Source organism: Caloenas nicobarica, chromosome Z (assembly GCF_036013445.1).
Source record: "Caloenas nicobarica isolate bCalNic1 chromosome Z, bCalNic1.hap1, whole genome shotgun sequence".
Classification (NCBI taxonomy): domain Eukaryota; kingdom Metazoa; phylum Chordata; class Aves; order Columbiformes; family Columbidae; genus Caloenas; species Caloenas nicobarica.
Window position 1 is genome coordinate 57,976,409 of NC_088284.1, and position 14,301 is coordinate 57,990,709.

Sequence of the window (14,301 nt, forward strand, 5' to 3'; positions counted from 1 at the left end):
AATAGTGGCTGACAAAGCTCTTTACATGAACTGCATAAAAATGTTTTGTGTTATGAAACAGTAGGACCTTAAAACATGGACTTACCAGTTCTTTTGATAGTTACCTACAGAGTCAGATCTCTATTGCAGTAATACTATCTTTTATCTAAAAGTAAGTTGTGAGAGAGTGCATAGAAAAACAGTAAAGTAGTGTAAAAACAAAGGGAGCCTGGACTGTCTTTCTGAGTATCTTCTTTGGAAGGTCTTACTTTTCTCTTGCAAAGATGTCACAAATAGTTTAAGAGATTAGCGAGTGGTCCTTTGCCAATGACTAACACTTCTTGCTCAAGGCATCAATGGCTATAATACAAAGAGGTAGATAATCTGTTCTAGAGCTTGGATTCCTTACCCTTCTCTGCAGGAGACTCTTTTGCCCTGACCTGTAAATATCAAAAGAGAGACCCTTGAGGCAGAATTATCTTTTTTGGAAATATTCCTGTGATACTGAAGTTCAAGCCTCTGTTAGCCTCCCCTGCAGGAACCTTGAAGATCTGATAGTACCTACTGTGTGAAACACTTCACTAGGTTCTTCCTTGACATCCTAGCTGAAGCCTCGGTGAACGTTATGACTTGGTAACCAGAATTCAGAGTGCTAATGGTGATAACTCTCACCTTCCTCCGTTCCCCACAGGGAGTTTTGAGTATCATTCTTGACAGGTTCTGGAATATCTCTCAGTTACATGAACTGGTATTCCCAGTAGTCTGGCCACAAAGGCCTGGCTTTCTGGTGCCATTGTGGCTGTGAAGGAAGGTGGATCTTTTTTACTGGAGGTTTTGCCAACCTGTGCCTTGTAAACTTCTCTGAGCCAAGTTTCAATCTGTGCCGATGCATATAAAAGTACACTGTGCCTAGAGGCCTTAGATCCTGGGGTTTTTTTTCTCTTTATATGAAGTCATTGTGTTCTTCATGTCTCACAGCCCCACCCCTTTCCAAAGAGTATAGCAAAAGCTCTGCAAGTGTTTGTTGGAGAAGCAGCAGTAACTAAATTGTGAATTTAAGGGTATTTTTTCACACCACTGTGCTGTATTCCTGGTCATAAGCAAGGCAGACTGTGGATCTGTTGAGATCGATCCTGACAATACAGTACCAAATTGTACTAAATGGAGGAAGTTCATCTAAGCTATGGTGCTCTTCACTGATTAGAATGTCTTATTAGCAAACTACCACCTCCAGAAAGGTCAGTGCAGCAACATTTCTTTGTTTTGAAAGCATGTCACATGATTTTCCTTCTTAGGCTTCTGATTATCAGGCATGGATATTAAACTACAATCTGCAAATCTGAGAAGCTAATTATTCTTCTGATAAGCTGCATTAAATACCAAAGAAGAAATTTCTTCCATAGCAGGGGAGAATGAAATGGTAACCAAAGTCAGCTTGAAAATAGTTTTAATTGCATTAAGCATTGCTTTGTTCCAGTGTGCCTGTCATGATCATATAGCACTCCTCCTCAAGGTAGGTCTTCAGGTTGTCTTTGAAAGTGACAATCCTTTGCCAACAGGGAAAACACAGAGGATGAGAAAAGTGACCTGTCTTCAAAACTGGAAAAAGTTGACACTTGGCAAACATGAGTTTATAACTATGTCAGGTCACCTTCATTCTCTCCTAAGGTGTGTATGCATTCGTCTCAGCCTGAAAGATTCACGGTTCAGTGTTTCTATAACACTGGTACACCAGAAGCACCAGAGATTTGTAGTACATGGAAGTAAATGCCAGTATAAGACCTTACACTTTCCAGTCTTGAGGGTGTTTGTCTGACTGCAGGTGTAGTAAAACAGCAGAAACACCAAAACATGGCTTATCTGACAGAATCTGATAGATCCTCTCCAGTGTTAAATTCTATCTGGTACAGGGAAAATTGCTGTCATGGTGGATTTTGTAGGGGCTTTGTATGTCAATCTGCTAGTGGAGGAAAAAGGAAGGATTTAATTAGACTGCTTGCAGTTGAAGAGGTTGAGATGGGATCCTAACCTACACACCCCCCCTGCCACCCCATAGCCCCACTGTTCAAGTTGATAGCATTATGTGCCCTACTGCATTTTTTCTGATTAATGGAATATATAGGGGCATTGCTTTCTCCTTTTTCTAGCCAAGAATTTTTTTTCCATGTAGATGTTCTTAATGTGTATGTAGTCTTTCTTACTAGGGATTTGGAAATTAACAGGTTATTGTCACGGGGAGGGAGTGGTATTGAAAATTCTCTATCTAACAAGAATAGATCAGACTTAAGGAAAATATATGAAACAGAATTAATATATTGATATTAAGTTGAACTTGAGTAGTTTCGTAGACCCATGTAAAACATTTGATGTAAATTTCCTTTAATTTGTATATCATTATCAAATAAGTTGCAATACAGAGAAACTGAGTTTAACTGGTACTGGCTTTCACAGGAGGAGTATGACAAGTACGGGATTCGCATTAGAGTCAAATTCCACAGTAGCACTGAACTTCATGAATTGACTCCATTTCATCAGAGTGGAGGTGAGAAAAGTGTTTCCACTATGTTGTACCTGATGTCTCTACAGGAACTCAACAAATGCCCTTTCAGGGTTGTAGATGAAATTAATCAGGTAAGGATCAATACTGCAGTATATAACCTCTTGACTATGAAGATTTTTATGACATAGTGGACAGAACAGACTTCTATTTTCTTTTTCTTTTTTTTCTTTTTCTTTTAGGGAATGGATCCAATTAATGAGAGAAGAGTTTTTGAAATGGTTGTGAAAACTGCTTGTAAAGAAAGCACATCTCAGTATTTCCTTATTACACCAAAGGTATGTGGCGGAAAATGAAATAGAAAGTTTAATATGTAGGAGACTTGAGTTTTGTGTGATAATATCCCTGTAAACACTGTATAACTTACCTCTGTTTTACCTAAAAATGTAATATTAAAGCGAACTATGAGAGAACTTGTCAATTTTAAGGACAGTCCTGGCAGAGAACTCATACCAAAGCTCTTCCTGTCTATAAACACATTCTGGAAGTGTGGCCTCTGTGGAAGTATCACAAGTTAGCCACCAGTGGGTGGGGTTACCATGTAACAAGGCTCTTAAATGTAATGCCTGTAGCTCACACATGGTTGGGATTGTAGCAGAGACCAACTTCCAAACAAGTCAGATAACGATGTTGGAACAGGCTAGTGCTGCTGATGTTAGAAGAACTAGAGGAGTCCAACATTAAGGAGGAAAACTATTCAAGAAATAATCTGAGATTTATAAGCTCAGAAAATGTCAGTGTTATACTCCATGGAGAATGGCTTGAAGAGGACTTTTCAGTCAAGAACGACCAGTGCTTAATTGTGCTCTTCTGTTAAAATAATTTAAAGGAAAGATAATTGATTTAGTAGGTGATGCAGTGATGTGATGCTGTGGCTTGAAAGAACTATTAAGTATAGTGGCTCTTCACCTGTACCTTTACCAGAGGCTAATGTTACGTTCAACTTGATCCAAAACAGATTGAACCATTAAAGGTTATCTGTACATTTAGAAGGCAAGCATTCAGTACTGGGCTGTATGCTTTTTATTAATATTGGCAGTTATCCTGCATCCTGTACCTCACTGCATTTTAGAAAATCTGGCTGGTATGTGCTGTTCTTTTCTGTAAATAGCAGTTGAAGGACCTGAGAAAAGCCACCAACAGCATTTAACTATCTGAAAGTCAGGGGAAGGTGATGCTTGTTGTTCCTTCCGATCTTGCCGTATATGTACCTCCACACGCTTTGGTCATTTCCTGTCCACATTTCTTCTTTCTTGTTCTGTGTGTTATCTATCCGCTTTTTGTTTTCTTATGGTTTCTGTCCTTATTGGGTCTGCTTTTCCATACTCTCTCCTACTTTTATAAATAAGAGAGTGGTTTGGATGTTGAAAGGGGTAGAGATAGCTCTACTAACTATAATGCTTCCCACATAGAAGGGACTGTAGAAAATTACTGTCAGGGTTCAGAGTCTGTTTTAAAAGTCGTGTTCATTATCAAATTACTAAGAACAAACAAGGGGGAAAATTGAGTGTGCAAAGCTAACCGGAAAGATCAGAGTAAAAATGGTAAAGCAGAAGTAAGACATTTTGGAGGCTTAAAACCAAAAAAGGCCATTTAACATTATGGTAAGAGGAAGATCAAGGAATGTGTTGCACCACTATTCAGGAGCAAGAGATGGTGTAATGAGGAGGTGGCTGAAGGTATTTCTTCTTTCCTTTCTCTCTCTTTTGATCAGCTGCAAGTAGGTGATCACCACAGCTAACATGGTGAAGTTAGAGTGGGCTACCACAAAGAACATTGTTGAGATGGCACTTCATGTAAAGGTTTTAGCTGATGAGATAGTTTGAGTGGGCTGCATCAGAGGATAACTAAAAGGCTGTGCAGAGCAGGCTGAGGAGGAAGCCAGATTCTGCTGTTGCAGTGGCTTGCCTGCAGTTCCTGAGCCTATGCTGTATGTCTTCACTTACTAGAAAGCAAGTATATAATCACGTACTACAAAGTATGACAAATTGTCGTAGTGAGCTAAGTTCCACGTATCTATCCAGTGGATACAGGAAAAACTGTTGTTGTGTTTTTCTCAGTATGTTGACACTTTTCAGTATGTTGACACTTACCCCAGCTATATTTTTAAGGAAGTTATGGAGAGGAAGGGGTATAGATTACTATGCAGAATAAGTAGATGAACTGAATGTGTTCCTTAGGAGTGAGTCTTTGGTTTGAAAATCAGTATTTTTAATATCAGTCTATGCTGAAACAGTTTACATGCTTCTTCGCTGTAGAGCAAGGTTAGAATTCAAAACAATCTTAGATTAGGTAACTCTATTTGAAAACAGGATGTATTTCAGCACAGCCAGGCATAGAACTTGTTATTTAAGTGGCAAATATCAACAACAGCATCTGTACAAAGGCATAAAAGCCTGATTGACTGGGGAAAGAGAAGTTACTGTGGATGACAAGCTGAGCATCAGCTGCAAGTGAATTGCTGAAAGTCATCCTGAGCACTGCAGATAACTCTATAGTTTGTGTGACATCTCTTGCTTGTGCCTGACGAGATTTGGATGACAGGAAGTGTCCAGCTTTGGCTGTTACATTTCGGAAAAGTAGTACAGTAGCTGGAGTTACTCCAGAAGACAGGTATGCAACTTTTAAGAAGTTTTGAAAGTTTTGAGTTTCCACTAATGGAAATTGCTTAGCTTGGAGGAGCATGCAGCTGAAGAGAGACATAATAATTGTGTCCAATTAACTCTATTTCCTGCCCTGTCCTGGCAAAGAAAGAAAACCAGCCAATATTCTCTGCCCATTGTGGATATAGTAAAAAAGTAATGACCACATCTGCAGCAAGAAGGTACACATTACGTATGAAGATTTTCTCGTAGTAAGAATAGTGAAGCATGGAAATTGCCTGAAGAATGAATGGAGTCTCTTTAAGGGATTTCTAGGAACAAATACACATCATCTTTCAGAAAAGCTATAATGCTGCTATATTGACCTTTTGAGATATAAGTCTTTATGTAGACCTTCTTCACCTTTGTTAGATAATGGGGAATGTCTAGCTATTTTGTCTTTGGGTTTTGTGTTTTTCACCAGCTCCTGCGGAATCTCACTTACAATGACAAGATGACAGTGCTGTTTGTCTACAATGGACCTTTTATGTTGGATGCAGACAAATGGAACTTGAAGTCTTTCTGTAGGCGGCGGCGGCGACTTGGAAGGATGGATGATGAACAGTGATACATATATATATATATTAAATGTATAATATATAATGCTTTTCTAGAACTTTTTGGAACATCTGACTTTCAAGACTTCAGAAATTGTGAAAGATGAGAACCTGCAAAGAATTGGTTGTTGTTTAAACTACATGATTTTTTTCCAAATCTTTCATAATGGCCTGTTTGCCAAAGAACCAATTTTTTGTCAATAGTAGTTTTAAATAAAAAGGAAGTTCCTTTTATTTTGCTATTTTATCAATAATGTAGCACGGGAAGTTGTTGCAGTTTAACCCGAGCTAGCAATCTAAAAATAGCTGCTTGCTCACTCCCCCCTTCTCTATCCCCAAATAGGCGAGAGAATCGAAAGGGAAGGGAAACACTCATGGGCTGAGATAAACACAGTTTAATAAAATAACAAAATAATACTAATACACTACTAATAATAACATTATATATAAAATGCAAAATATAATATAAAGTGAAAGATACTCAATGCAATTCCTCATGAAGTCCATCAGTGCCAAGAAGCCAGTTCTGGGGAGAGAGCACCCCGGTCCCCAACAGCTGATCCCGGGGGAAGAGAGAAAAAGGCAGAAAGACCCAGAGGCCACTGCAAAACAGCAAAGCAGCAAAAGATGGAACTAAAGAAACTCCCGAACAGTACTCAACCAAGACAGAGCAGAACCGTAATGAGTCTCTGTCTCTCCAGCTGGAAAACCCAACTCCCACTGAAAATGAAGCATGACACTAATGTCATAGAATATTCTCATTGATCAGCCTGGATGTCAGTCAAGGTCTGACCGTCCATGCCCCCCATTCCGAGCTGCCTCACACCTCCAGACAGCTCAGAAAGACCTTGGTTTCCCAGACAACAACTAAGATAACAGTAAGTTCTTATGCTCTCTCCATTCCAGCTGAAAACAGTTGGAAAGTTACTTGAAGAAAAACATTAATTCTGTCCCAGGGTGTTATCTTCTTGTTCTCAAGCTAAATCCAAACAATGACCGTGCTAGCTGAGAAAACACTGCATGAAGAAAATTAACTCTATTTTGAACCACTACAGAAGTACAGTTAATTTTTCTAGGTTGTAGAATCATAGAATAGTTTGGGTTGGAAGGGACCTTCAAAGCTCATCTAGTTTAACACTCCCCTGCAATGAGCAGGGACATCTGCAACTGCATCAGGTTGCTCAGAGCCCCATCCAGCCTCGCCTGGAGTGCCTCCGGGGATGGGGCATCTACCACCTTCTGGGAAACCTGTGCCAGTGTTTTACCACACTCAGTGTAAAACATTTCTTCCTCATGTCTAGCCTGAATCTCCGCTCCTTTAGTTTAAAAATGTTACCACTTGTCCTATTGCACCAGGCCCTGCTAAAAAGTCTGTCCCCATCTTTCTTAAAGGCCCCTTTTAAGTACTGAAAGGCTGCAATAAGGTCTCCCCAGAGCCTTCGCCAGGCTGAACAACCCCAACTCTCTCAGCCTGTCCTCAGAGGAGAGCTGTTCCAGCCCTCTGATCATTTTTGTGGCCTCCTCTGGACCCTGAGGGCTCCAGAGCTGGATGCAGTACTGCAGGTGAGGTCTCACCAGAGCAGATCAGAGGGGCAGAATCACCTCCCTTGACCTGCTGGACACACTTCTCCTGATGCAGCTCAGGATACGGTTGGCTTTCTGGGCTGCAAATGCACATTGCTGGCTCGTGTCCAAGCTTTTATCCCCTAATACCCCCAAGTCCTTCTCTGCTGGGCTGCTCCTCATCTCTTCATCCCCCAGCCTGATACCAGAGGTTGTCCCGACCCAGGTGCAGGACCTTGCACTTCGCCTTGTTGAACATCATGAGGTCTGCATGGGACCATTTCTCAAGCTTGTCCAGGTCCCTCTGGATGGCATCCTTTCCCAAAATTCCGAAAACTGGAATTTGTTTTTGATAAGTCATGTTCCCGTTACACAGTTAAGGATGTTCTCAAACTTCTCCTATTGAAATGGAAATTTTTTTAATTAGTGAAGAAGGTGATGTGTAGGAAGAGAATCGTTTGTAAGTAGCACATTTTTTTTTGTTTAGCGAAAATATACCTGAAGTTAATATAAAGAATATACTATTATCAAAGTAATGTACTTCATTACTGTTATTTATTCTTTTTGAGCTAATGTTCCATTTTCTGTTCCTGGAAGGATAAAGTCTTTATTTTTCTAGCAAGTCTCTCTCAGCAAGGGGATTGACAGAGTGAGGTACTTTTGAAACAGTGAGCTAGGTAGCTTGCAGAAGTAAGCAAAATATAAGCTAAGCAATATATAAGGTGGGGGTTTGTTTTGTTGTTTTAAGTAAAACGATATGTTTTTGATGATAGATTGAGAAAACAGTTCTGCTGATTTCACATTTCAGTTAAAACCAGGAGGCTTTTTACAAGGCTTCGGCTGCATTGGAGTGATCGTATACATAATTACTTTTCAATAGCCATATAATTCATTAGTGGGGTTTTGGCCATAGCTGATAAGCATTGAAAGCTGGGATGCTGATTGCCTGAAATAAAGTCCCAATTAGTAAGTAACTATAAAAAATATTAAGTTTAATACTGAATTGTGAAGAGTATGATTTATATTAATAAAGAAATGGAAACTGCGATTGGTATGTAAAAATTATTGAGTCCCAGGACACCATCTGAAAATATGCAGTATCCATGTTTTCCAAAGGGAGTTTCAATAGAATAAAATTTCAATAGAATTTTATATAAAATTTGGTGTCCACTTGATTTTGAGTGGGAGTTTTTCTTAACAGCATCCTGTCTATAGACTTTGCCGATGGAGTTGATATGTCAGGCCTTTTACATTAGAATGTTAGAAATAAAGTGACCCACTGCAAAATATAAGCTAGGAACTGAACAGTTTCAGAAATTAGAAGTTAAGCACTTTAATTCTTGTTTTGAGTAGAGCAGCCTTTAAGGGAATAGAGAACTACACATTCTAAAATTGTAGACCACCGTTGATCAATGGAGCTCGCTGTCACTGTGAAATGAGTTCCTGGAATAAGTTCCATGAGGATTAGTGTCCATACACAAATATTTGACAGAAGAAATGAAAGAGTGTGGAAACTCGGGCTGTGGGCCAGGGACTGAGTGGGCCAGCAGAGTATCTTCAACTTAATTAGGGCTACAGGACTATCTGTCCACTGCGTTGCAAGACTGAGTTTTAAATGTGCTCTTTGATCTTCAAAATACTTGGCTTCTTGTAATCCTGAACTTCTAAGTTCATTTTTTTTAACTGAATGGAAACATACATTGTTTAGTCTCTGAGGATCACTATACCAAAAGTGCGGTTTGTTTTCTTTGTCTGAATAAGCAAAATTATGTACATGAAATGTGTTAGGACTTAATCCTTCTATGGCTAGACAGCACTGACTATCTGTTCTTGACGTTGTTATCTTAGAACTTCGTGCAGTTTCTTCCTAGAGTTCAGGTCCTTTCTCGTGTTGCAGTCTGAGGTATGAAATGCAAATCTGACTTATTTCAACTGGATGGCACTTCAGATCCTGTCTCAAAAATTACATCTTCAGGATATGTGCCTGCCACACTGCGTAAGTGAAAAGGATGATGGTCTTGTGGGTGTTTGCTTTTTCCTTGGAGGTCTGTCAGCTATTGATTCAAAGTCCTGATTTCAACATGTTTGGCTACTATCTTAATAGGATGCTATAATTCATATTAACTTACCCCAGGCAGTGTAACAAGCTGTAAAACCGTACCACTATCACATTACTGACCAGTAGGGCTTCACTATCCAGCAGTTCTGCTAGCTAAAGCCTTTAAAAAAGAACCGTAAAACCAACTTGGTGTATAAAAGCAGCTCTTGCTAGTGGCAAGTGGGCTGTACAACATGACTGTGCCTCCCACACACGTGTTGGTAACCTGCTAATTCGCAAGACAGGTGCATCCTGGCCACACACAGAGGCCTTCTGGTGTACAAGGAAGTCTTTTGAACTGGACTGTGTATTCAAACATGAAAATCCACGCCGAGTTGCATAGTGTAGCTACAGTGTTATTTAGCATTCCTTACCCACATATAGGGCCCTTCCGTGCCACCAGCTTTATTGCTGTTCCTCATGCTTTGCTGTTGTTATTCAGCTCCTTGGGGATGCTTGCTATAAAAACCTGTGGAATTAATTTCAGTACAACTTCGAGGAGGAGGGAGTGAGTGGGAGTTTAGGTTAAATATACATGTAGTATCCAGCTTTTCCCGCTGACTATACAGGACCTCTCAAAAATGTAGAAGTGGAGAGACCCCAAATAGTCCTGACAGCTGAAGTATAAATTGAGCTTTCTCTGAAAATAGGTACTTTTCCATGTTGTTCAGACCAGCTGAAAACTATTGCAAATATCCTTTTCCCCACCATCTGCAGTTCTGGCAAACATCTGTGTCTGCTCATGTATTGAGAAAAAGAGAGAGAAGCAGCATGGGAATTGTGACTTCCTGTGAGAAACAAAAATATCTTGAGAAACCAAATACTGAGAAGCACTTAGGAATCACCTTTTACTGTATTTTATAATTGTAAATGGCACTTGTGCATGTATGTTATCGTTAACTAGGAGAGATGGCTTAGTCAGGTGAAGCAGCAAACTAGAATGAGGACGTACCCTTGCACAGCTACAATGCTTTTAACGTGCTTATGTGAAGCTTGGGCTTTTGTTGGAAGAAAAATAAATTATGCCTGTTAAGGCTGTTGCTGACTGGGAACACCTATTCTGCAGGCTTCAGAGCTGGTGAGAGACGAGGAGACAAACAGAGCTGGTCTGGGCTGCTGGACGGTCACTGCAGAGTACGGTGGGTGCTCTTTAGAGGCCAGGACGGACTCCTAGTGCAAGTCTAATGGCAAATTTTATTTAGAGTTAACACTACTGGAAGCTCTTGTGTATGATTCATGCCAACGCGTCCACCCTTTTATTACTAAGCTCTCTGTCTGATACTTGCTTTCTGGAAGCTTCTGGACCATCTTCAAACACTGCTTCCCCATGGATTGTAGAAACTGACTTGAGTTTCTTCTGTGAGTCTGCAGTTACCTGCTTGTTCCCTTTGCAAGGCCACTTAATTTTCCAAACATCTCTTATTAACAGGCCTTAATTTTCACCTTCCTCGCCCAATTCCCATGCCTCTCCATAGTGTGTTCTTAAAAGCAGAGTGTTAGACCAAACAGATAATGTAAGATGTGAAATTTGTCATTTTGTTTTACAAACACTTGCACAATGTTAACATGTTGCCTTATACTGTCTCTGCTGTCCATGCTTAGGCTTTGGGTATTGGGGTTTACCTGGGGGAAGGACAGAAATGTGAGAAGGATCTGTTAATTAAAGATGCTCACTGTTTGCTAAGCCAAGCAAGGGTCCTGTGGCTGTCCCCAGGGATTGACTAAAGGGGGATGTCCCCACAAAGTGCGTGATTCCTTCTCTTGTCCCTGCACCCCACAACTTTCAACACCAGTTGTGCTGGGAAAGGAGCACTACACTGAGGCCAAGGGCTATATGGCTCAGCAACACCTGGTAACTCTACATCACAGTGTATTGCGATTTTATGGAAGTTGTTTTGATGTTGTGTGCATCATTTCCCTGTCCTCTCCCCTGTCTTTATTTGGCCTGCTTCTTCAAAGTTGCATTGTAGTTTCTTATTTGATTGGAACAATATCTGGTGGAGGTGTCTGGCAGGAGAGCTACATCATGGGAAGCAGGGGGAACCTTGGCACTCCAGCTTCACCGTAAATAACTCTGAGCCAGAATTACTCTCTTCAGTTCTGACTCACTGAAACACAATGTCCAAAATAAATTTTCCTAGAACTTTTTGTTACAGAAACATTTTTTCCCAGTAACTTGCTAATTCAGAGTAAACCCAGGATTCAATACATCATAATTTGGAGAGGAAGGAGATGAGGAAGAGAATTAAACCCACTTCTGCTCCAAGAAAAATCCTCCCCCTGTCCAAGCCTGAACATCTGAAAATTGCAGGAATGTTTCTCTGCTGTTGTGCTCACAGACTAGGCTTGCCAAGAGCCATGCTTCTCCTGTGAGGCTCATTGATCCAGCTGTTGTTTGAATAATAGGACAGCCTGGACACAAGGCAGTGTTTTGCATGTAAGGGGTGATTTAGCAGTTAGTACACTTCATTTTATTTCAGTGCTAACTTCAGCCATTACAAGGCTCAACTGTTAAACAGGGAGAGGGGGGATGAGTGCCTGAACTAGAAGTGGTTAGCCACTGAAAGCTTCTCAGGCAGCGCTGTGGCAGTGTTCGAAGCCAGCAGGAAAAACATGGCCAAAATAAAGGCAAGTAGCACGAGCAGAGGAGAAGGCAAAAGAGGTGATAACTGGCACTATAGCAGCTTACCCGCCAGTGACCTCTCCTGTGGCTCAGCCCTTTCCCAATGGCACAGTTCCCTGCCAGCAATTCCCATCTCTGTGCTTTCCACCGATTTCCACCAGCTTTTCTCCACTACTCTGCTCCCCAGTTGCTCTCAAAAGTAATTCCCCTTCCTTCTGTTGATCTATTCCCCCCACTAAGCCAGTATTTTTCTGACAGTTTTCCTGGTTTTGGCTGGGATAGAGTGGATTTTCTTCAAAGTAGCTTGTATGGGGCTAGGTTTGGCGGTTGTGACTAGAACACTGTTGGTACCTCAGGGATATTTTAGCTATCACTGAGCAGTACTTGCATAGCATCAAGGCCTTTTCTGCTTCTCACGCTGCCCTGCTGGCACAGGAATTTTACAAGCACGTAGGAGGGGACACAGCTGGGACAGCTGACCCTGACTGACCAAAGGGATCTCCTATGCCATATGGCATTATGTTCAGCAGGAAAAGCTGGAGGAAGAAGGAGGAAGGGTGGACTTCAGGAGTTATGTCTTCCCATGTAACCACTATGTGTGGTGAGCCCTTCTTTTCTGGAGAAGTGGCTAAAGATCTGCCTGCCAATGGCAAATAATGAAGTCCTTATTTTGCCTTGCTTGTGCATACAGCTTTTACCTTCCCTGTTGAACTGTCCTTATCTCAGCCCAGGAGTTTTCTCTTACCCTCCTCTCACCCGTCTCGCAGGGGGAGATTGAGTGAGTGGCTGGCTGGGGTGTGGTCCCCACAAGAACAGCCTCGAAACATGACATTTTGCATGTCATTAGCTAGAGTTTGGTATTGCAAATTGTTCGTATCAACTATTGCACCTGGAAGCTACATGAAAGATGGCAAATATGCCCAGTATGTATTTGTAGAAGAGCAAAGCACCTGCTTGCAGACTGGCAATCTCTTTGGGAAGCATGGAGATGAAAAAATGGTAAGTAAGCTGGAAAGGAATGACAAAATTCACTTTGTTGGGTGTAAGGAATCATGCACAGTAGCAGACAAAGTTGATTTTGCTAGAGGCAAGAAGGAGGGACCAGATGATAACTAAGAAGATGGTGGCAGAAGATATCAAAGAGCCTTGGAAAAGAAGAGAAAGCAGAAGATGGCACAGGTAACATGCAACATGGATGGTTCAGAGGGCATACATGCTTTAAGATAATCAGGATCATGTAATTCAAAGGGGAAAAGTCTCTGATTTCCCCTTCCCCAGTTTGTAACCAAAGCTGTAGACTATGAATATTATGCTGCTCGATTTTGACTGCAATCCACTAATACTGGTTTACCAGGAACTGGCTGGATGGTTGCACTCAAAGAGTTGCAGTCAACGGCTTGATGTCCAACTGGAGAGGTGGCGAGTGGCATTTCTCAGAGGTCTGTATTGGGACCAGTGCTTTTGACATCTTAACTGGCAACACAGACAGTGGAATTGAGTGCACCCTCAGCAAGTTTGCCAACACCACGAAGCCGAGTGGTGCAGTCAACGCATTGGAGGGAAGGGATGCCATCCAGAGGGACCTTGACAGGCTTGAGAGGTGGGACTGTGGGAACCTCATGACGTTCAACAAGGCCAAGTTCAAGGTCCAGCATGTGGGTCAGGGCAATCCCAAGCGCAAGTACAGGTTGGGTGGAGAATGGATTGACAGCAGCCCTGTGGTGAAGGACTTGGGGGTGTCGGCTGATGAGCTCAACATGACCTGGCAATGTGCACTTGCAGCCCAGAAAGCCAACCATATCCTGGGCTAGATCAAAAGAAGCATGACCAGCAGGTTGAAGGAGGTGATTCTGTCCCTTTGCTCTGGTGAGACCCCACCTGGAGTCCTGTGTCCAGCTCTGGAGCCCTCAGTACAGGAAAAACATGGACCTGTTGGAGAGGGACCAGAGGAGGCCACAGAAATGGTCAGAGGGCTGGAACAGCTCTGCTGTGAGAACAGGCTGAGAGAGCTGGGGTTGTTCAGCCTGGAGAAGAGAAGGCTCCAGGGAGACCTTATAGCAGCATTCCAGTACCTAAAGGGGCCTATAACAAAGCTGGAGATGGACTTTTTACAAGGGCGTGTACTGATAGGACAAGGGGTAATGGCTTTAAATGGAAAGAACGTAGATTTAGATTACATATAAGGAAGAAATTCATCACCATGAAGATGGTGAGACACTGGAAAAGGTTGCCCAGAGAAGTTGTGGATGCCCCATTCCTGAAGCGTTCAAGGCCATGTGGGA

The 14,301-nt window shown here is 41.7% G+C and overlaps 1 protein-coding gene across 2 annotated transcripts in view; it reads left to right on the plus strand.

Annotated features, from left to right (window-relative positions):
- The window catches only part of SMC5 (structural maintenance of chromosomes 5), a 42,618-nt gene extending 36,750 nt beyond the window's left edge, over positions 1–5,868 (plus strand). For both annotated transcript variants that reach the window (XM_065656184.1, XM_065656185.1), the window contains exons 22-24: positions 2,431–2,610; positions 2,719–2,814; positions 5,603–5,868. In XM_065656184.1, the coding sequence (XP_065512256.1) occupies positions 2,431–2,610; positions 2,719–2,814; positions 5,603–5,746 (420 nt within the window). In that variant the 3' untranslated portion in view covers positions 5,747–5,868. The remainder of the gene's footprint in view (positions 1–2,430; positions 2,611–2,718; positions 2,815–5,602) is intronic.
- The last annotated feature ends 8,433 nt before the right edge of the window (positions 5,869–14,301 follow it).